The sequence below is a fragment of the Galeopterus variegatus genome, unplaced genomic scaffold (genome assembly GCF_000696425.1).
Source record: "Galeopterus variegatus unplaced genomic scaffold, G_variegatus-3.0.2 Scaffold1862, whole genome shotgun sequence".
Classification (NCBI taxonomy): Eukaryota; Metazoa; Chordata; class Mammalia; order Dermoptera; family Cynocephalidae; genus Galeopterus; species Galeopterus variegatus.
The window spans coordinates 37,777-62,759 of NW_007727973.1; the positions used below are offsets into that span (position 1 = coordinate 37,777).

Genomic DNA, 24,983 nt, shown 5'->3' on the forward strand with positions numbered 1-24,983 from the left:
TATGTTTGGTCTAAAATGTTTATTATGCGTATGTGATAAGTGCTAAATAAATGTTATTTATTAGTGTTATTAATCTTAATGCAGGGAAGCAAGAACCTATTATATAATATATAATATTATCTACTAATGATAAAAGAACAATTTCCCTAAGATTCAGCCCATTAGCTGTTTTTGCAGAAATGTAGTTTCCAGGGCCGGCCCGGTGGCGCACTGGATAAGTGCGCCGCTTGGGAAGTGCGGCGGCGCTCCCGCCCGAGGGTTCGGATCCCATGTACAGACCGGTTCCCGCTCACTGGCTGAGCGAGGCGCGGGAGCAGCACCGGGGGTTGCAATCCCGTTGCTGGTCCCCGGTCTGGTGCGGGGGCAACACTGAGGGTTGCGATCCGTTGCCGGACACGGAAAAAGACAAAAGACAAAAAAAAAAAAAAAAAAGAAATGTAGTTTCCAGTAAATTTATGCCAGGAGATTTCTACCTACAAAATCCAAGGAAAATAAGTTCTCCTAGGTAGATAAGCTCAAGGTAAATTCCAGAAAATTTTGCCTTAAATCCTGGTATTTTGATCTCCAGAAATTATTTCAGTTGTCAACTTGATACATCATGTTTATGAAAATGTACTTGGACTTACTGAATAACATGTCTTCAAAAGGTGCTTTCAAACATAAATTATGATATAAACTTACTTGTTTGTTTTTCATACAAGCATGGTGTAAAAAAATTCCTAATATTGGAGATTTTCTGAAGGTTTTGATTCTTATAGATAGAAATTTATTACATCATCATTAACAAAACTAATTTTCAACATATCATAAATTAAATATCCTTTGTAGATTGTTTGAATTTTATTTTCCTCAAATCCATCATTTGTATACCAATTCAAAGGTACATCTTTTTAATTTTATAATTTTGTTTAATATCAAAATTTAGATTTACTTTATTCTAAAAGCTGGTGCCATAATAATCAACTACATTGTATATTGACAAAATAAAAATTAAAAAAAAAAAATAAAAGCTGGTGCCACGTTTCCTTTTTGGAATTTTATTTTTAACTTAGTTAAAATCAAATATAAATCTAATTATTGAAGTTAATATATACATTAAAGATAGACAAAATTACTTTTAGTGTATTCTGAATTATTCATTGAGTATCTACTATGAAATACTATAAAGAAAATAAAGCAAGATCCCTGATTTTAAAGAACTCAAAATGGGGTGGTGGAGGTGGGCAGACATATTGGTAAATGAATAATTAAGGCCCTATGTAAAAAGTTTGATAGCAGAAATATATCTAAAATTTTATAGGCTCACAGGAGGAGGAACAAAGGCACTTGTTGGGAGGAGAGGTTTTTAACATGCAATGTTACATTTGAGTTGGCTTTTAACAAAAGAATTGAGTTTGCTGAGTAAATAGGAGTGAGATTTCTAGCCAGACAAGAGCTGTATGAACCAAAATGGGAAAGACTGACATATTTGGGAAAACATACGTGGGTTCAAAATATAGTACCAATTGGTTGGGAGGAAAGTATCCTTTTTGATCCTGGTTATAAGGTCTTTTTCCCTTAAAAATAAATACCATTTATTAGATCCAAAATGTACTAAGTTGAGTGTCTCCTTTACTTTTGTTTTGTCACCCTTTGTTTGGAATGTCAGTGAAGACAGAAACAGTTTAAAAGGCCTTAAATGGGGAAAACAGGGTCCCAAGGTCAGTGGAGAGACTACTACAGAAATCAGTTCTATAGAAATCTTTTTAAATGTGTCTATTATTGCTACCTGTACACTCTGTAATTTTTAATATAACTAATTTATTATAATAATAAAACCTAATGAAATTATGATAATGTACAAAGTAAACTTTACTGTGCAGTTTATATGCACTAAAGCAATACATTAAAATTTATACCTATATAAAGGAATTTCTAGATACTGTAAAATTCATGGCTGGCAAAAAAACTACGGGTCTATAAAAAAATCAAAACCTATTTTGATCTTGCTTTGAGATTTTATAACAAGAAAATGTTCATTTCAAGAAAAATTTCTTATTCATGTTCTTGGAGAAGAAGAAAATGGCAACTTGAAGCACATGATTCATTCTTTTTAAAGGATCAACATTACAGAAATGTTCGAGGACACAGAATTTCCAGCATAGCTTTTCACTTGCATTTAAATTGAACTTTGAATTGTGAATAGCTGTTTCTCTTTAGGAGGCATTGGAGCCAGTAGGTAAACCTACAAAATTCTAGCCTGAAAGACAGACATAGGATAACATCTGCTGTGGACTCTTTCTGGTTTTAGGCTGTATGGCCACCTCAGGCTTCTCTACTTTGCCTGGACTAAAGAGTAAGCTTCTTGTCCTTATAGACTTACCTTAGCTTCCACTGACTTAAATTGTCTTTTTGAAAACGATTGTTTAATTATTAGATCTCCAAGTGGTGACATGAAATCTGTACGATGTTTATGTGAATAGCACTTATTTCTGACATGGTGTAACTCCTTGGGTTGCTCAGACTGAGACTTAACTAGAAAGTATAAAGCATAACAAAAAATGTGTGTCTTCATTTGCACCTAAGGGAGAATATCTCTCAAAATCCAAAATTCCTGCAACTTGAAAAAAAGACAAAGAATGAGTTTGTGGGGCAAAATAAATAGATAAGAGATGCGAGACCTGATGTTTTGTGGCCACAGACGTTATAGAGGTTTAGATGAACAGTCTTGTTTTATCTCTGTACTGACCTTGGAATTATTGAAACAGCAGAATCTCTTATCTTTGTTGCTTTTTCATAGAGCTCTTCAGTTAATTTAAATAAAATTTTTTTATTGGAGTTTCCTTTATGTGATCGTATGGATATAATACAGAAAAATTGATTCAGCAGTTAGATATAGTTATAGGATGTTTTGGAGAATTTTTGATGTGAAATTACATCTGTTTATAAATCCAATCCAAACTATTTACATTATATTCTCTAAACTTTTATGCTTATTTAAAAAAAATCTACTGAATCATCATATATTTTGTTTTATGAAAAGAAATTGTGTGATCAGTACTTTCATACTGTATTTAAAGCCTAGCTCCTTTGTTCTCATTAAAGTTACTGAAAATCAATTTTATTATTAAGAATCTTTCAGTTAAACTACCTGAAGTTTTATAAAAGGATCAAAGTTCCTTCATAACCATCCCTTATACTATTGTTTATTTCTTGTAGTAACATGGTGAACACGTAGATAAACAGCATGTCCTGTGTTACTCAGAAAACGTGCTGAAAATGAAGTTGCTGAGTGAGATCAAAGAATCAGCACTGAAATTGAAATAAAGAAATGCATTTCATGCTGAGTCTAATTTAACTATAACTTCACCTGCAACCCTTGCTTTCTGTAAAGTTTTCTTAATATAAACCAAACCTAAATCGCTCACAGCTCTACATTCGTGATCATTAAACTTGAAGCACCTTTTAACATCTGCCTGATTACAACAAAATATCTTAGCAAAAGTTCAGTGTTTGACTGAACCACGCTCACTTAGAAATCTTGGTATCGTTTATCTCTTCTGGCCCTTCAGTTGTCCATGGTGTGTGTAAATATAGGTATATAGAAGTTGACGGCTAGTGGAAGTGGAATTATTGTAAATCACCGTCATTCCATCAACTTTAATCGGTTGTGTTGTTCTTCATTTATTCCAGTGGCTGAGAAGACCAAAGAGCAAGTGACAAACGTTGGAGGGGCGGTGGTGACTGGTGTGACAGCAGTAGCCCAGAAGACTGTGGAGGGAGCAGGGAGCATTGCAGCCGCCACTGGCTTTGGCAAAAAGGACCAGCTGGGCAAGGTATGGTTGAGTGGGTTTTATGTTATACTTACATTCTTGCGAGATCACGGTTCATGATCAAGTGGGGGAGGGCTGCGTGACCCTACCCTCAGAAAAAAAAAAAAAGAAAAAATACTGCTTTAATATGGGTCTTGTTTTTGAGTTATTAACCCAGACAAATGCCATGTAAACTACAATAATCACGATTGTTTCAATTTCTGGGAAAAAAAAGTCAATGAAACTAACAATGTAGTAAATGACTAAAAGGAATGGTGACATTTCTGAAAGAATGGGTGCTTTCATGTTAACTACGAATCTTGGAATTCCTCTTTGATGGACTAACAAATCTCTTTGTGCCTATTCTTAAATTTCCAAAATGAAGATCATTTACTTGATTTCTTTATAGTGATATCATCCTCTTGAATGGAATGTTTGCATATCACATAACAATTTCATTACCAAAAATACATTTGTGGGAACAGAGAGACTTGAAATGTAAGCCAACTAGAGATCATGGTTTTGGATGATTTAAAATTCTCAGAATTTTGACTTAGCCTTACTTGACAAGTATGGGACTCTAATAAGATTATACAAAAGACCCTACGACTTTACGACTTTCATTTTAAACATGAAAGTAATAGAATTTGAGGTGTCAACTGGAAGATGAAAGTTCACAAATTTCATGACCACAACAGCAGGATGATTTTTGCCTTTTCCCTTCCACATTCGTAGGAACTTGCTATTCCTTGAACTAATCAAGCATACCTTTGTCCTATCTCCTCCCTCTCCCTGGAAACCTCTTCCTCAAGACCATGTACTTGGCTTCCCCTCTTTCCTCCTCAGGTCTTTGTTAAATGACCTCTTGTTGTGGCCTGCCCTGACTAATGTGAAATTGGAACCATTCCCCTCACTTCTGGTATTCCCAGTCTCCTACCTTTCTACCCTTTTTCTTTTTTCTTTTTTTCCCCTTTTTTGCCAAAGTGTTTATCACTCTTAAAACTAACACATGAGTTACTTATTTTTACATATATTGTTTATTTTATTTCTTTCTTCTAGAGTGTAGACACCATGAGGGTGGAATATATTTATTCTATTCACTGATATTTCCTAAGTGTCTAGGAGAGTTCCCAACACATATAGACAATTAACAGATATTTATTAAATTAAGGATGGAAGGAAGAAACGAAATAAGTTAATAAGCAGAATGACTTTTATTTCTGGGTCTCTTAAAATCATATGTATAATATAAGAACTGTGGCTATTCAGTCATCCAAACGTGATCATCGAAATGGTTTTGGAATGGATATCCTAAAAATTGAGAAAGGAGTGTTATTTGCTCGCATATTGCTCTTGGTTGTCTCCACCTCATGTAATCCTAAGTAGCAGCCTACCTTGATGGCCCACTAAAACATTGATGATAAAAAGGCAAGACTAAAAATCTGTGATATGTTTAGATTTACCATGTGTACTTACATTGTCTGGTGCAATTGATGCTAATTATGGAAAATCTAGAATGGGCTTCTAGTGAACTCTTCAGCTAACACTTGAATGTACCATGTGCAGAATGTGCTTTTCAAATAATCTTATTTTTACTAAAAATTGTACTAATTCTTATTTTCCATCTGAAATGATAATTATATTTATAGCTATCTTACATTTCAAAAGTTAGAAGAGACCTCAGATATTAGCACAGAGGCAATTAACCTGTTTTGTGTCCCAGACCCTTTTGACAATCTAATAGAAACTACAAATCCTCTCCCCAGAAAAATCCACACTCACCTGCACACACCAAAGGGCTTAATGGGACTCATCAGCAGACCCCATGGTGAGAGCCCATGATTTAAATCAATCCCCTGATTGTACAGATGAGGAAACAGAAATCCACAGATGAGAAATAAGTAGTCCAAGGTCACACAACAAGTTGGAATAGATTGGACACCAGTAGCGCTTTTCACTTCCCCTAATACTTCCTTGAAACCTACCTACCTTTGGGTCTTAATAAATTGAATTATGGACAACCAGATATTAAATGGAGCATTTTATTGCTTCAGAACATTGAGGAACTAAGGAAACATGTATCATCTTCTATTTGCCCCCATTTAAGGCATACAACATAAATTGTAAATGGATAATGAAAGTGTTCACCTTTTACCAAATTAAGCTTGCTTTTACCCTTCTAAAAAATACTGCTACTTATTTTAATGTTTAAAAGCAGAAATCTAAATGATTTGACCAAATTAGACATTTGGAGATATTTCTTTAATGTGTATTCCATATTACAAATTTCTAATATAAAAATAAAACCATAAAACTAGAAATCGCAGCATAGCTGTGGGGAGAAACATTGGACAGGGAGTTAAAATGGCTGGTCTTCATCTCTTTTCTCTCACTAACCACCTGGATGACCTTTTGCAGATCTTCTAAGATCCTTTCTTATATAATGAGGGACCTCTACTAAAAAATTGTTAAAGCCCAATTTAGCAATAAAATTCTGAATTTCTGTAATTCAAGGAATATTCTAATTATGTAATTATGGCCACATCTATGGGATGCCAAAAAATCTACAGTTTAAATAAAATCATTGAATTTACTCATTATGAAATTTGAAATAATTTGACTTTTCAGACTCTGATCAACATGATCCTGGTGAATAGAAACAAGCTATTTTTGTTGTTGTTGTTTTGTTGTTTTAATTTTTTTGCTTTAGCTGCTTGTTAGTGACCCCCTTGAACTGCCCATTCATCATTCAAGAAATAATGATTGCTCACCATGTGCCAGAAACCTTGGGGAAGAGGAATGTGACAAGTAGGGCCATTAGATATCTAGCTTGTAAAAGTGGATTAATGGCTATGCCATTCTCTTGGTGGCTGGTGCCTCTTTTTAAGATCAGGAATACTGCAGGAGGAGTGATGGCATTGGTTTTCACCCTTCATGCCCTTTGAGGGTATTTGACCCACCACGCCCTGGTTGATGAAGGGGCAAAGCTTCCCTCCCTTCCTCCCTTCCTCCCTTCCTCCCTTCCTCCCTTCCTTCTCTCCTTCCTTCCTTCCCTCCTTCTCGCTCTTTTATGTTTTCTTGTTTTCTTTTATTTTATTTGAAACCAAGAGCTCTAGTAGCTCATTTTTATTATTTATAAATTGATCCCTTTGGGACATGCTTGCTTTGGTGTACTCTAACTACTTTTGATGTTAAAAGAGAGCTAATACCACAGATAAATAAATGGTTTTATTTCCAGCTTTACTGTGGTATGATAAATAAAAAATGCATATTCGTGGTGTGCACATGATGCTTTAATGTATGTAAACATTGTGAAATGATTACAGTAATCAAAATAATTAACATATCCATCACCTGACATGGTTATCTTTTTTCGTTTTGTGGTGAGAGCTACCCAGCAAATTTCAAGTATATAACACATTATTATTAACTGCAGTCACCAAGCTATACATTAGATCTCCAGAACTTATTCATCCTACTTAACTGAAACTTTGTACACTTTGACCAATATCTCTTCATTCCTTCCTTTCCCCAAGCCCCTGGTAACCACCATTCTACTCTCTGTTTCTATGAATTTGACTTTTTTAGATTCCACATAGAAATGAGATCATACAGTATTTGTCTTTTTTGTGCCTGGCTTATTGCGCCTTGCTCAAGGTAAAAATAATCTCCTCAAGTTTCATCTACATTATGGCAAATGCAATGATATCCTTATTTTTTAAAGGTAAATAGTATTCCCTTGTGTACACACACACACACACACACACACACACATTACATTTTCTTTATCCATTCACTCATTTATGGGCACTTTGGTTTGTTCCATATCTTGGCTATTATGAATAATGCTGCAGTAAACGTAAGAGTGCAGCTCTCATTGACATACTGATTTAATTTCTTTTGGATATATACCCAGAAGTGGGATTGCTGGACAATATGGTAGTTCTGTTCTTAATTTTAAGGAACCTCAACACTGTTTACCATAGTGGCTATACTAATTTACATTCCTACCAGCAGTGCACGAGAGTTCTTTTTTCTCCACAACCTCGTCAACACTTGTTATGTTTTGTCTTTTTGATAATAGCCATTCTTACAGGTGTGAGGTGATATCTCATTTGATGGTTTTGATTTGCATTCCCTGATGATTAGTGATATTGAATATCTTTTCATATACCTGTCGGCCATTTGTATGTCTTCTTTTGAGAGAGGTCTATTCAGGGCTTTTGCCCATTTTTTAATTGGTTATTTGTTTTCTTGCTATTTAGCTGCCTGAGTTCCTTATATATTTTAGACATTAACCCCTTATCAGATGTATGGTTTGCAAATATTTTATCCCATTTCATAGTTTGTCTTCTCACTCAGTTTGATTGTTTCTTTTGCTGCACAGAAGCTTTTTAGTTTGATGTAATCTCATTTGTCTATTTTTGCTTTTGTTGCTTGTGCTTTGGGTGTCACATCCAAAAAATTGCTGAGGCTAGTGTCAAGAAGCTTTTTTTTTTTGTCTTTTGTCTTTTTCCGTGTCCGGCAACGGATCGCAACCCTCAGTGTTGCCCCCGTACCGGACCGGGGACCGGCAACGGGATTGCAACCCTCGGTGTTGCTCCCGCGCCTCGCTCAGCCAGTGAGCGGGAACCGGTCTGTATGTGGGATCCGAACCCTCGGGCGGAAGCGCCGCCGCACTTCCCAAGCGGCGCACTTATCCAGTGCGCCACCGGGCCGGCCCAAGAAGCTTTTATCCTATGTTTTCTTTTAGCAGTTTTACAGTTTCAGGTGTTATATTTCAGTCTTTAATCCATTTTAAGTTGATTTTTGCATATGGTGAGAAATAAGAGTCCGATTTTATTTTTCTGTATGTGGATAACCAGTTTTTCCAACACCATTGACTGAAGACTATTGTTTCCCCATTGTGTGTTCTTGGCATCTTTGTTGATCAATTGTTAAGTGTATGGATTTATTTCTGGGGTCTCTATTCCCTTCCATTGGCCTATATGTCTTTTTTTTATGCCAGTGCCATGCTATTTTGATTACTATAGCTTTGTAGTATATTTTTAAAATCAGGTAGTCTGATGCCTCCAGCTTTGATTACTGTAGCTTCACTATTACTTTTTGTTCAAGATTGTTTTGGCTATTCAGTGTCTTTTGTTTTGGCTATCCGGAGTTCCATATGAATTTAAGGATTTTTTTTTTCTATTTTTGTAAAAAGGCCATTGGAATTTTGATAGAGATTGCATTGAATATGTAGAATGCTTTTGATACTGTAGACCTTCTGACAATATTGATTCTTTCAATTCATGAACATGGGATATCCTCCCATTTCTATCTTTTTCCTTCAGTTTCTTTCTAATGTTTTATAGTTTTCAGTATACAAATTTTTCACCTCCTTGCTTAAATTTATTTCTAAGTATTTTATTTATTTTTTATGATATTGTAAATGGGATTATTGATTTCTCTTTTGGAAAGTTTGTTGTTAGTATATAAAAATGCTACTGATTTTTTTTTAACTAATTTCATGTCCTGTGGCTTTTCTGAGCTTGTTTATTAGTTCTAACAGGTTCTTGGTAGTTTTTAGGGTTTTATTTACATAAGATTATGCATCTGCAAATGAGACAATTTTACTTCTTCCTTTATAATTTAGAGATTTTTTTTTCTTTTTCTTGCCTAATTTCTCTGGGTAGGACTTCCAGGTCTATATTGAAAATAAGTGGCAAGAGTGGGCATCCTTGTCTTGTTCATGATCTTAGAGCAAAAGTTTTCAGCTTTTCACCATTGATTATGATGTTTGCTATGGGCTTGTCATATATTGTCTTTATTATGTTGATGTACATTGTCTCTATACTTAACTTGTTGAGAGTCTTTATCAGGAAAGGATGTTGGATTTCATCAGATGTTTCTTCTGCATCTATCGAGATGATTATATGATGGCAGTAGTAAGTCCTCACCTATTATAATTACTTTAAATATAAATGGATTATTCAGTCAAAAGACATTGAGTAGCTGAATGAGTAAAATAGCAAGATCCAACTATATGCTGTCTACAAGAGACTCACTTTAGTTTTAAGGACACATATAGGCTGAAAATGAAGAAATGAAAGAAAATATATTCTGTAAAAATGGTAACCAGAAGTAAGCAGGAGTGGCTAGACTTATATCTAACAAAATAGACTTCAAGTCAAAAACTGTCACCAGAGGCAAAGGTTATTATATAATGATAAAGTGGTCAATTCATCAATAGAATATAACAATTTTAAATATGTGGACTCTCATCATCAGAGTACCTAAACATGTAAAGCAAACAGTAACAGAATTGAAGAGAGAAATAGACAGCAATGCAATGGCAGCAGACTTCAATACCCCACTTTCAACAATGGATAGATGATGTAAACAAAATGTCAATATGGAAACAGCAAACTCAAACAACACTATACACCATATGGATCTAACTGACATGTATGGAACATTCCATCCAACAGCAGCAGAATACATATTCTTTTCAAGAGCACGTAAAATGTTTTCCAGGATAGATTACATTTTGGGCCACAAGTCTTAACAAATTTAAAAAGATTGAAATCATATCAAGTATTTTTTCTGACCATAGTGGTATGACACTAGAAATCAAAAACGGAGGAAATTGGAAAATTAGCAAATATATAGACATTAAACAACATGTACGTGAACAACCAATAGGTCAAGAACTCAAAGGGATACTTAAGTGTGTTTGTGAATTTGATCATATGAATGAAGCCACCCTTAGTAATAATTTCTGATTATAAGATGTTAGATTAAAAGACAAATAGGATGTCTTGAATTTTAAGAATTTGTTTTCTCAAACATTATTAGTGCCTGTATTTAACGCATCAGAATAATAGATCTTTTCACCTATATTTTTACCTGTGTGTGCACAGGATGTTATCAGTCATGCAATTCACTTTCTGAAGCTCATTCATTCCATTGGCATAGTAGAAACAAGCTAAAAATACATTGGCAGAAATTTTAAGTTCAAACCAACAGTGATGTTATATAGATAAATTTATGTTTCCCACTTCTATTGACAAAGAAAGATCTGCTTGTACCAAGAATATTGTACAAAAGAAGTAACTCAAGTCAGAGTTGTTCTGTAGTACCATTACGTTTACAATACAGAGCTAGTCACTAGAACATTTGGTTTATCCCAACCCCTCAACAGTGCCTTGCATGTGGCTACTGATCAAATAAATCCTTGCTGAACAAATAAGCATCTCCTTAATGTTGTCTGAAATGTTCTAGAGGAGTTGGATTCTGAGGTTTTTACATTTTTGTAATTTTCCGGATTTTTAGAGAATGCAAGTCCTGAACAAATTGTGAAGCCACTGCCTGACAAATAGTACAGCACACAGCTTCATTATTATATCATATTTAGTACTGACCTACCTACATGGAGAAGAATAGCTTTCATGCAAGAAACAAGCTTGAAATATCTGTAGCCTCAGATACTTGAAATACCCAGGTTTTGTGGTGTTACTTATTTTTCTTCATCAAAATAAAGTTCCTAAACAATGCCATTTTTGAAAAATTTGATCAGTAAGCATAAACAATTTCTGAAATCTTGGTTTCAAGTAGGTAAAAGTATGTATGCTTTGTAATTCTGCGTTAACTCATAAGAGGATAGCTAACTAAGGGTGTGCCAGATGAATAAAACAAAGGCAGAATGAAAAATGACAGGTTTGACATTATAATCTATAACATTTAAGTATCCTTCTACTTATTTCCTTTGACTTACCAGGGCTGTCATGTTTAGCTTCATGCAAAATGTATTTTTAAACACTCGAGTGTTATGGACTCTCTGATTAAATGATTAATCAGATGATGTATGCTGCCATCAGTTGAATTATTTAGTTTTGATTTCGCAAACAAAGCACAGGTTAGAGCCAACTGTTCAGATTTCTTTGAAGAAGGACACACAGATCATAGGCATAATCTTAATATCATTTATAAGAAGATACTAATAAAAGATGTCAATTAGTGAAATATTTTAATTTACAGTAAACTTTCTCTTCAAATGTTTAATAATGATTGATAAAATACATTGTCTGAAATAATTAGAAGTTTGATTGCTGTCTTTGTGCTTGACCACAGAAGATAACCAACATGACTGTTAGGTATATTTAAACTTAAATTAAAAGATTTGTGGCATAATGAGTTGCCCAATTTATCTTTGTGATAAAAGCAGCGTATACTATTAACAGTATTGTAATGTTAGATTAAAGCACAATATGGTAAAGAAAAAAACATGATTGACCCAACTGATTTGTTTCAAAAGATGTATAATCAGAAACATTTTGCAATGTGGTATGTACAAATGGATATTTCATACCTATATGAGGGTGTACTAATGGTACGAAAACTGTCCCCACTTAAAAGTTATTATGGCGTCTCTTTATATTTGTATTTCACTGGGTCTGAGATGAATGAATCGTAATTCCTAATGACCCTTAATGCTGTAAGGCTCTAAATGAGAAAGTACACTGTAATTATGTGTAAACTTGTAAGGAAAATAGGCTTACTGTTTAATGTTTTCATTAAAATTGAATACTATTCAATCATTTATTGAGTACATTATACGTGCTTGATATTCAGCTGGTCACTGTGGAGAATAAAAAGTGAATCACACATGAATGGCTCCTGTCTTCAAGAAATGTACAGTCCAGTCAGGGAGACCAACATGTTTACCCCTGGGAAAAAAGGAGCATCTCTGCTGTCTGTGAACAATATGTATCTTAACAGTGTATGAGTATCCATTATAGAAAAAAAAAATTTTTTTGTTAGAAATGAGAACAACCTTTCCTCTCAAAAATATTATACTCAATAAATATTACACTTTTTTTTTTTCCTTTTTGTCTTTTTTACTGACCGGTAACGGGATCGCAACCCTTGGTGTCGCGCCCGTACCGGGGACCGGCAACGGGCTCGCAACCCTCGATGCTGCGCCCGCACCGCACTCAGCCAGCGAGCGGGGAACCGGTCTCCACATGGGATCCGAACCCTTGGCGGGAGCGCCACTGCACTCCCAAGTGGCGCACTCTCCAGTGCGCCACCGGGCTGGCCCAATATTACACTTTAAATTGTGTTTTTGTTAGCAGATTGTGAAATTACCTAACACACATAGAGGTAATAGCAACAATATTTTAGATGTTTAGACATAAGGCCATAAAAATACTTCCACGTGAGTCCTAGGAAAAGTGGTTGACAATCTGAAAGCGTTAGAACCCCATGACATACACACGATGACAAATCCAATTTCAGTCTTCAAAGAACTGATTGTGATGATAACTTTGTTAGAGAAATGTATAGAAATGTGTTATAAGATGAGTGTGATAGAACTGCCTCGAGGCACACAACAAACAGGTTTATATCATATTTGTGCAATTGGCTTATTCCTTAATAAGCACTTAACATAGATTAAAGTTCTGGTGAATGCAATGTGAAGGTGAAGACCATACTTCTATGAACCCATCTTTATTATGCTAACATCTGTTGCTAATGTCCCTTCACATGCAAGGATGGCTTCATATTTTTAATGGTGTTTCATTAATCAGATGATATTATATATAGGATGATTTCAAACTTAGGTGATTTTTAAAATTTATTTTTTATTATACATATTTAAGGTGTACAACATGACATTTTGATATATTTATCTTGATGTACACGTACATAGTGAAATGATTTCTACAGTCAAGCAAATTAACATACCCCTCACCTCATATAGTTACCTTTCTTGTTTACTTCTCTCATTTTTTTTGTGGCAAGAGTACCTAAAATCTACTATCTTGGCAAATTACCAGCATACAAAATAATATTATTAACTATAGTCCTCATGTTGTATATTAGATCTCTAGACTCACCCATCTTTCATAACTTAGGTGGTTTATTTTTACCTCTGTTACCATCTGAGCCATATGTCCTCTTTGTAATTCAATGGTAAAGCTGAAATGCAAACTTTGAAACATCAGGGTAATGACTTTGGTACCTCCTCTCCCACTGAACATCTCGCACTGCTTTTTCTTTTCCCCTTTCAAGTATACAGCCTGGAACAGACAATGGAACACCAGATTGAGTCCTGAGAGTCATATTGTTGTCCTGTTATGAATACTTTTGTGAGCTTGGACAACTTATCTACCCAAGTCTCCTTTTTTTAATCTCTAAAATGGGAAGCCTCAACTAGTTAGTGATCATTAATCGCTTTTGGATCATGGGATCATTTTAAAAATCCTGTAAAAGCTGTGGACCCTGGCTCCCCAAAACACACATTTCACATATGCAGATTTTACTTATCATTTTATGGAGTTAATGAGTGAGCTGCAGATGGTGTAGAAATGACTGGTGAACCCTCCCCTCTCTGAAATCTCTGGAACAAGAAGACCATAATATATACCCCCGAGGCAGAAAAATGTAGTGGCTAATGAATGGCCTGTAGGAAGTTCTCCAAGACAAATGTCCATTTTGCGAACAAATTAATCGAAATGGGGAAAAAAGATTGAAGAGGAAGGGGAACCTGAAGATTAAAAGAGATTCAAGTAACAAGTCAACTAATTGCATTGTGTAGTTCTTTTCCAAGAGGAAATATCAAAAGAGGTTCTATGATTCTCAAAGTATTCAAAATATTAAAAAGTCTGTGATAAAATACATTTATTTGATATTCAAGAGAAGAGAAATAAGGCAAATGAGATGCCAGTTGTGTTTTGCGTGCAAATATATAATTATGGGAACTAGAGTTGGATGCTACAACTCATCAACCTAATTGTTCTTCTACAAGGGGAAAATAAATAGTTTGCAAACTCATATATGAGGTACTTCTTTTATAAAAAACTTTAATAAAACTTTTACTAACATTCAATTTTGAAATTACAATTTAAATATCCCTCTCTACTGGGTGATTCCGGAATCACTATAAAGATATTTATTAATACTCCAAAAATAGTATTTAATTCTTTTTAAAACTACAGTGTACATTAATACAAATAACATTGAGCCAGAAATTATTTGTTGAATAAATAAATGATTGGATGAATAGAAGAAAAAAATAGAAAGAAGATATATTTTATCTTCCTGATTAGAGATGGAAATCATGTTACCTTTCTTTAGTGTTTTTCATACTAACACACTGTGATAAATCTATTTGGAACTCAATTCACATGAATGAATTCAGTTGCAGTTTTATGGGTTGTGAGGAATACTGTGAACTTTTAATTTAAGGAAATTAAATAGATTTTAACTATCTGTGCTTGCAAGGAATGATATAAACCTGATTATCTGTAATAGCAAACATCTTCAATTCACATGTACAAGGTATTTCAAAAAGTATGTGGGAAAACTGAAAGATAATATGGATCTTTCCATGAACTTTTTGAAGTACCCTTGTATACACACTTTTTCCTATTCGATTATTGGGAATTCTCACAAAAATGAAAAATTACCCTGAAAAACATATGTTATGCTATTTCATGCCACATAGATTTTCTGAGGATGTACATACTGTTTTGCCTTGAGGCTCTAATTATTGCTGTGAATTGTGTATTATTTACTATCTCTAAGGGAACTGGAGAAGGCATGTGCTTCCTACATATGTTACTGAGCTTTGGAGGTAATATAATTGTCATGCAAAGCATCAAATAACATTAAAAATACTTTATCTTTAATCTCAAATATTACAATATATGTAATGTAGGAACCTTTACAGAGTATCTCTACTAAGAACTAGTGACTGGTTGTAGTGTTCATCCTTCTTCCATGGTATTCTTCCTGCAAAGGGAAACTAACATTTATGAGTTTAAAACAAAGGCAGTTTGCAAGTGTCTGACTAAAGCTGCTCCGTGTCTGTCGTTTGATCACTGTGGTGGGCAGCTGGCCTTTCTCTTCTTAGAGGGCTCCTGATTTACTGGCACCATTTGACCTGGTCATACCTAGGGAAAGCATGGCTTGGTGTAGAGGACGTGAGCTTTACGTCAGAACACATGGAGTTGGTCTTTCTCTCACTAAGCTGGAAGATGCCATCTCACCTTTCTGAGCATGGGTTTTCTCACCTATGAAATTAAAATGTTGAATTAAATGAGTTCAAAATGTTTTGAGTCTGTGTTTAATAGCTTAAATTTTAGGCCAGTTTATTCAGTTATGCATTTCCAGACCCCTGGCAACTCATATAACCTTTCTAAACCAAAACTACTTATCTGTAACAGGCCAGCCAGCCAAGTGCACAGGGTTGGAGTGTGAGAGAAATGAGATAATAGCCTGTTTTGCAGACAAAAGAAAACAATAAACTGTAATGTATTATCCAGTTATAACATTTTGCTAAGTAGAGCTTGCATTTTATCTAAAAGGCGTATTAGATATGTGATTATAGAAGATCTTTTCCTTATTTGTTTATAGTTTGATGATAACTGAACATGCCACTTTATTTACCTAAATAAAATAAAGTCACAGTAATATTACTTTATCCTCAGATTTCCCCAGAGTCATGTTGTTCCATTGAATATTACACATATGGTATAAATAGAAAGAATTCTCTCTGCTCAAATAATTTTGGGAAACACTACAGTAAACAAAGTTAAAACTGAGTAAAATTTTAAATGGAAGAAAATCTCAGAGTCCTTAGCAGTGTATTTTAGAGGTATAGTTGCTGTCTTTACTAATGTCTCTTTGGTGCCAAACTCATGGAATAGTTCTGGGTGTTCAATGGAACACTGATTTAAGATGACTGGGGTTAACCGAAACTATCCCCCTGCCCCCTTTTCCTCCTTTTCTTAATAATGGCTGGTTTTAGGTTCAAGATTAAAGACATTTAGAGAGATTATCAGGACTCAGCATCCAATCTTTTATAACCATTTTCTGTAAAATTCCTTGGGACAAAGCCAAAGAAGCTACCCTTTTCATTCATGAGGCTTTCGTACTAAATCCCTGATCCCTAAGACCCAGATGGGGCAGCTCTAAGTATATTGTGGCTATGAATATTGGCTGATGCATCTTCTTGGCCTCTTTTCTTCACACCCAGTGGCAGGGAAGCCCATTAAAAGGAAGGAGGGCAGATGGTTTCTCCTTAAGCTAATTTCCCATGTCAGAACTTTCTAGAATGGGAGCAGCTCCAGAGGAGGAACAACTTCAAGTAGGAGTTCAAAGTCCCTTTCCCCAGTTCACTTGAAAGTGGAATGGCATATCTGCAAAGGGGGAAAGGAGGTGGGATAGGAACAGGAATACCCTTGCTGTTGATGTGGTCTGGTTTTCATCCCACACTCTTACTGCACAGCTGCTGGTATCTTGTGGTGACTTTCCTATGCATTACATTTTATAGTCTAAGTGTGCTTTGCTGGTCCTCTCCTAACCTCAGTTGTCTACGAGGCATAGCATGATCTCCTATCACTCACTGAATCTGTCCTCCACATTTCGGCCAGCCAGCTCCTGCCTACAGTTCTTCCCAAGGCCTGATCTGAGCCCATAGGAAATCTGGGAGTCCCTACCACATCAGCCTCGACTCTCAGGAACCAGGATGTGTGAGAGTGAGGGGAGTGAACTTACATTCTCCACTTGGTATGTCGGCCCCCATGTCCATATGGCTATTAGCTCAAACTCTGTCACAACTGGGAAAGATCTGCAGGTCTTGCTCCTCAGATGGCCTCCCACCACGGAATGAGACACAGGTTGCCCTGCCTCCAGACAACACCATATCTCATGAGTTTCTACTTCTTTCCACAGAGAAAGGATCAGGGGAGAAGCTAAACTCTAATATTTCACTAATACTTTCCTTCAAATCTCTTTTCCTGAGAACCTCTCCTCCTTTTTCTTTTTATACTTTAGTGATGGAAAAATAATAAAAGGGAAAATAATGAAAGCGTCTTGTATTTGGATTCTAGAATTGAGTTACATGGCTTTCAACTGCAGTCTTATTCCACAGTGATTCTTGTACTTTCTACTTAGATGTGGGATGGGGATGGGACCAGCCAATTCCCAGGGCCACAGTGCCCTCAGTTGGTGTTTCACACATTTTCAGCAACTGTATGTTAGAGATGTCCATCCATCACTAACAAGAGGTTAGGGAATAAATTGGTACAAATCATTCTTGAGGATATGGTAGAAATCTATATAAAAAACATTGAAATTATGCTTACTCTTTGACTCAGCAATTTCACATCTAAGAATTTAAATTACCATAATTTTTTAAATATAAGGGTGTTCATCACATAAGTGATTATAATACAGAATTAAAAAATGCTAGCAGTCTGACCATAGGTACTTCATTAAATGCATTTTGATAGATTCATAGAGTGGTATGCTGAATGGCCATTAAAATGTTGGTGTAGAATACTTAATAGCAAGGAAGTGTGTTTGTTCTTGCTGCATTAAGTGAAAAGAACAGATTACAAAACAATATGAACAGTTCATATAGAATAACATTTTTATTTTTAAGAAAATCTGTATGTGGTATATGTATGTGCAAAGACCTGAAACAAATGCACCAGGCACTCGGTTTTTCTCAATGAAGCACAGTTTGTGTTTTGGGCTGGATAATTCTTTGCTATGGGAAACTGTCTCATTCACTGTAGGATGTTTGCAAGTTCTGGGCCTTACTTGTTAAATTCCAGTAGTGCTCCCCAGGCATTGCGACAACCACAAAAAGGCCTCCCACATTGTCCTTGAGGAAACACTGCAACAGAGTGACTATTTCTGGGTCATGAATTACAATCATGTAATTCTTTTCTTACTTATATATTCTCCAATTTCCCTTAGTAAGTATGTTTTAGATTCATAACAAAAGCATAATAAATGGTGTTTATACTATTCTACACTATTCAAAATTAATGTGACTGAGCATTCGGCTGCTTTAGCCTCAATTAGATCTTAAACATGTTAGTTTTCCTTTTTAGTGTCCCAGTTCCTACTTACATTTATTCAGCTGATTCAAAATAGTCATCTTAGCTTCAAAAGTACAGTTATAGTATTTGCTGTTTATCCATTCATTTATTCATTTATCCATCCTTCCGTCTAATCCATATTTGTTGATGTGTGCTATGTGTAAAATATTTGCCAAGTATCATCAGAAATATAGTGATATCTAAAACTGATTTCTTGTGCTCTGGGCATTGACATATAGCTGTCAATCATAATGACTGTGTATAGGAGTCTGTTCATCTATTAATATTACGGACTTTACTTGAAGACTTCTTCCCTCGTCTCCTTCTCTTCCTCTCAAGTCTGAAGTAAGATTTTCTCTGAGTGAAGTGTTGTAGCACCTTTAGTCTCATTTTTCAAAAAATTATGGTTACAGTATACTTCTTTCATTTATTCCTCTGATCCCAGTTATCAAACCAATCTAAAATACCATTTTGGCAATTCTCTGTTTTGCTATCTAATAATACTGGGTACCACATCCAAATTTCAAGATATATTTTAACAAAAATTTTCCAGGACTAATGGGTTGTACTGCCTGAGTGAATTGAATAATACATTTGCTTTTTGGCAAATGTGGCTTTATTTTTGATCATTTGGGGCCTTACTCCCTATTTGACTTTGCAAATTCTTACAAATCTTTGGGGCTCTGAGAAAGTTGTTGTCTTAGTCTGTTTGTGCTGCTATAACAAATATATGAGACTGGGTAATATATAAACAACAGAAATTTACTTCTCACAGTTCTAGAGGCTCGGAAGTCCCAGATCAAGGCACTGGTAGGTTCAATGTCAGTGAGGGCTGGGTCTCGGCTTCCAAAATGATGCCTTGTTGCTGTATCCTTCAGAGGGGAGGAATGCTACATTCATACATGGTGGAAGGACAGAAGGGGTGACTCATCCCCTCAAGTCCTTTTACAAGGTCACTAATCCCATTCATAAGGGCTCCGTTCTCATGATTTAACCTCCAAAAGTACCATCACTTAATACTATCACATTGACAATTAAGTTTTAACACATGAATTTGGGAGGACATTCAGATCATAGCAGCTGTCATCCTCTTATTTTCATAAAACTTTGCCTTTCTCTTTTTAATATACTTTATCCATAGCAGGCCCAAATCCCTCAGCTTACAAATAACCTTTCAATGTTTTTGTTAAGCTGTCTTATAATACAAAAGATCTTCAAAAAATTCATGGAAAGATTTGTATTATCTTTTAATTCCATTTTCTGCAAACTTTTTAAAGCACCCTTGTATATAGGAAGTTGTAAAAATATATATATATATATTTTTCGATAGCCTTTTTACTGTAGTCAGTTTATTTCTACTGTAGTTAGATAACCCCATCCATGGTATATGGATTTATTTTACGTATGAACAGAGATTTTGTACATAGACTGGCATGACATTTTTTTTTCTTTAGTCCTTCCCTCATAACTTCTGAATATCATCTTGTTAGTAAGTACTACTTTTTGTTAATAGTAACTAGCGTGTCTTGTCATCACAAATGTCTAGGTTCACATTTAAAATAAGTTATATGTTTGGACCTAACAGTTTACTGAAATGTAACAAGGACTGAACCATTGATATGTATATTTGGAAGTCAACTTTAAACAGAAATTTAGTTTTCCAGATTTAAAAAATGTAGTCAACTGTGCATTGAAAAATGAAGGTTTTAGGGAAAAATCTTCCCAAAGTACCTATTTTTTGTGTGATAAATATCCTACAATTATTTGAGAAAAACAATGTGTATTTCCTATATTTAACGAATATTTGTGTTTTCATTCTTTATTGGGAAAATGAAATTCCTTCTCTCCTTTACACATTTCTCTTTCTCATTAGAAACTAATTGGTGCCCTTATAAAAAGAAACTGCAAAAGACCGACTTTTTTTGGGTAGTGGTTTATGTTGTGACAGGGAGTTTAGTGTTGCATGTGTGTATATATGAGTGTCTGTGTGTGGGTGTGTGTGGTGTGTGTATGTGTGTGTAATGGAATTTGTTGTAGTGTTTTCCTCAGAAATCTGCTTGGTCTTCTCAGAGTTTGTTCATTTTATAAATGTGCCTGCATGGTTCTCTATCTTTGGAATCCAGGAAATGTCTTTTGACAGTACTTCCTACAATAACATAGTGGGCAAGAAATTTGGAAGTTACTAGCCAGAGCCAGTGGTTTTTTACTACCTACAGAATCAAGGCAAGGCCCTGTTTATCTGATCTCTCTCTTTTTTCAAACATATATCACACAATTTCTCAACAAAACTCTTCACTCTGGGTCGAAAAGTATCTTCAGAATACCTCCCAATTACGTCATGCAATATGCAACTTTAACTCTGTCTAACCTCTGAGAAGGCTATTATGCCTCCTTTCTCAATTTCATCTATGCTAGAAAGTTCAGCTCAAGCCTCCAGCACTCCAGAAAGCTTCCTCTAACTGCTGGCTTACTTTGATCTTGTACTTTTGCAGATATACTATACACATCTTTGATTCTTTTCTTTTCATACCCTTCATCCAGTCCTTTAGCTAATTATTTTACCTGTATTTTAAAAAATATAATCTTATTTAATCTTACCACATCTCCTCTCCCCACTGCTCCCACCCTAGGCCAGGCCTTTGTCCGTTCTCCCCCGGACTCTTTCCCTAGCCTCTTAACTAATCTCCGTGCTTGCACTTGTACATCCCAGCTAGTCCATTCTTGACCAGAGTAACTCTGTTAAAAGATAAAGTAGATCATGTGTCTCCCCTCTTCTCAACTATCCAACGGCCTCAAGCTATACATAGAGTGAAATCCAAATCTTTACTGTGGTTTGAAGGCCTTACATCATCTGGCCCTCATTAGATCCTTATTTCTGGTTCCCTTTCTCCTTGCACTCTGTCCTCCAGCTCTACTGCCCTCCTCCCTGTTCTTCAGACCTGCAATACTCAATAAATACGTAGAAGATGAGTTATGAGTTAAATGTGGACTTTTACTTCTGAAAGCAAAGACAGATGATATAATCTCTTTCCTCAAAAACTGCCCAGAATTCCTGATCTTAGTTTTAAAAAGACAAAGTGCAGGAATGTGGATAATAGTAAAGATATTGTCTACATCCAGGTTCCATGTGATTTCACTGCATATTAGTAATTTGGTATATTATAGAATGTCAGCCTATTCTGATGAACTTAACTGTTCGTTTTATACTCATCACAAAAGCTCTTGCTTTTCGATGCTTTTATAACAGCTCTAGGTATTGTACATGGATGCATGAAATTAATTTTCTCCTTAAGAAGAAAGCAATCATTTTACTCATAAGATAAATCACGGAGATTTTAAAACTGCTTGTAACTATATATTATTCATATTCTATTAAATATTTTCTTAGTAAATAACACAACTTAGAATGACTATTGGACAGATGGGCAGAACCACATGCATCCAATATCAGGCAGTTGGTGAGCATAAGATGCCAGAAAGAAGATTAGGAATATCAAGGCAGAGAGCTTCTGATTGCTCTTGAAAAGGTCGATCCTCTACTCCTGACTCTCCAGTATGTGTTTCTTTTGAAAAGTAATGCCTTCCGTAACAATTCTCCATGTTTTATATCCAGATATACTCAATGCTTTCTCACGGTAATTGGTATGTAAATAATAAAATGAAATGTTTAGGCGCATCGAAAGAGGAATAAATCTCTCTGCCTATTATGCCAGGATGACAGCTATGAAATGCACATTTCCTCTGTAGGGGATGTAACAGTGTTCAGTTGCAAGAAGATACAAGGGAGAGAAAGGTTGCACTCTGAGGAATAGTGTGTCATTTGTCTCTGCCTGGACTCATCAGTTTTGTGGCTCTCTGAGAGGTACTGTCTGAAACACCAGGCTCCTTTATTTATTTCTTTGGAACACTTCATCAATAAAGATGACGTTAGAAGCAAAGAAAAATGTTAAAAACCAGTTAGCTTTTCTGATGCCAAGTAGTCATCTCTGAATATTGATCAAGATAGTGATGAATATTGAATCAAGAGAAATATTCAATATTAAATATTGATCAAGAGGAAGGGTTTGTAACTTCTTCTATCCATAGGCTATACTGATTTATCTAAAAAAATTTTAACTTCAGGAGAAATCTTTGGGTATGGCAGATCTTCTTTATAATAAATGAAGAATTTATTCAAAACTACAAATAATTATGTCTATTATAATGTTTGATCTGGTTGAAACCACTTTAGTTTAACAATTCCTCCTTTGCTGGAGAGAACCAATTAATATTCTATAGCAAAATTATCCTACAGCTTTACATCCAATGCAAATTTTGAGTAAATTTACTCACTCTTTCTTAATCCAAACTATATCTACCAGATCTACATGCCAGTGAAAATTGTATGAGCAAATGGCTTGAGGGCCACAGCTCTTTTCATTTCCTATTCCTGGATCTCTTCTAATTGATGCATTAAAATTAGAAGGGCCCGAGAGCAGTCCATTGTGGCCCTCACCATTGCCACAATGATGTGAGCTTCCTTGCTTTTTGCTTCCCAGACAAATTTGGATATTTGCTTGGAATTAATACTTTCTACCACATTAAAAATATTAAGAAATTGGTTATGTGAATCTGTATGCCAAATTTTGCTTGATTTATTTTTTGTATTGTGGATGGAATTATTTCTGTCCCAAAATTTCACCTAGTTGTTTGTCTCCCCAAATTTTTAACTGAACCTAAATCAGACAGACAAACAAACATGGCTTTTGCTGCCATAAAAGTTAATTCTTCTTTTGAAGTTAATTTTTTAAAAATGTGATAAAATATGCCTTTGCAAATGTGTATTTATGTAGTGGTTTTCATGCACATTCCCCCCTTTTCCTTTAATTGTATGTCTATATTTTTCTTGTTGAAATCAATTTTCAACCTAAGTTTTACATTAGTTCCTGTGAACTTGTCTCTTTATTCTAAATATGTCTTTTAAAATTGTTTTTCTATATGTTCCTTTTTGCATTATTAAATGAATGTTTATTCATTTTTTTAATAATTATATTTGTTACCTTAGGAAATGTCTTTTAAAATATTTTAAATGGAATCCCAAGTTCAGACAGCATTAGAGTTTTTCCTGTGAGAGATACATTGTTTTCTATGCATTTCACTGTAAGAGATGTTAGTATGATACTGTTAAAATATATTTGGCTGATATTGACTATTCTAAGGGCATTGTTTCCAAGAATGCCATCGTTTGGTTTCATTCAGGCACATTTCGCACAAGCCCAGAGTCGATACTTTTTTTCAGGACTTATTATTGCTTAGGTTCAACACTAATACATTATTGCCATCTTTTATCTGCTCATTCCAGGTCCCTTATGTGAGCTAAGCTAGAAATGCACTTACACTTTTAGTTTTTATTCTTTTTAAACATTGCATTTTGAGTGCGGATGGAAGGTGATCCCTAGATAGCAACCAGTAATTACTCTAACAGCAAAACTATCTAAAAAGCAACCTCATAGGCAAATACAGAACATAAGTGAGCCCACAAAAATTATATTAGGTCCTATTTACATTACTACCTCCTTTCACATACAAAATTTGACTTTTAATGAATTTCTGTGCAATGCCATGCAATAGGATAGATTCTAGAATTTAAGAATGAATAAGAAATGTTCTTAGATCTTAGGAAAAAAGAACACAGCATCTCTGTATAACAGTTATTCCAACTCCTCTTTTCTGCCTCATTCTGATATTAAATCTCTGAAAAGCTAAAGAGAGAGTTTTCCCAGATCTGTTTTAGACTCTAGACACTTAGGCCAATATCTTTTTCTCCCTATCAGACTGGAATCATTCCAAGCCTCTTAACTTCTGAGCAACCATGAAGATGAGACAAAGAGGATACTAAATCTGCCACAAATTTATTTTGATTTTCTATCCAGTCTTACTTGTTAGAATTGAAGGTCACAAATAGGATGAGGTGGTTGTTGTGGTTTTTTTCTTTTCTTTTTTTTTTTATAGAAGAAAAAAATAAAACAACACTAGGAACAGAGCCAGTGTCTAAAATTTATTCTTTAGTAAATAGGAATCCTGCCCTTAAAGATCTCCATGCAAAAAGATCTTACATTGCAGCACCATAAATAAGCTATGGGTTAATATATTGTATGTAGTATGGTTTAAATCCTAGAAATTTGAATTGTAGAAATGACTTCTACAGTTAAGGGTATCTAATGTTTATTCTCCAGTTTTCTATGAAAAATGGAATTACTCTGTCTTCATTAGGTGTGTGACCATAAACAAATTGCTTCATGTTTAGTGACATCATCTGTATGAAGTGAGAATA

General features: G+C 35.0%; 1 protein-coding gene across 3 annotated transcripts in view; it reads left to right on the top strand.

Annotated features, from left to right (window-relative positions):
* The window catches only part of SNCA (synuclein, alpha (non A4 component of amyloid precursor)), a 113,040-nt gene that overhangs the window by 10,741 nt on the left and 77,316 nt on the right, over positions 1-24,983 (top strand). For all 3 annotated transcript variants that reach the window (XM_008579354.1, XM_008579353.1, XM_008579352.1), the window contains exon 4: positions 3,673-3,815. In XM_008579354.1, coding sequence (XP_008577576.1) covers positions 3,673-3,815 — 143 coding nt within the window. The remainder of the gene's footprint in view (positions 1-3,672; positions 3,816-24,983) is intronic.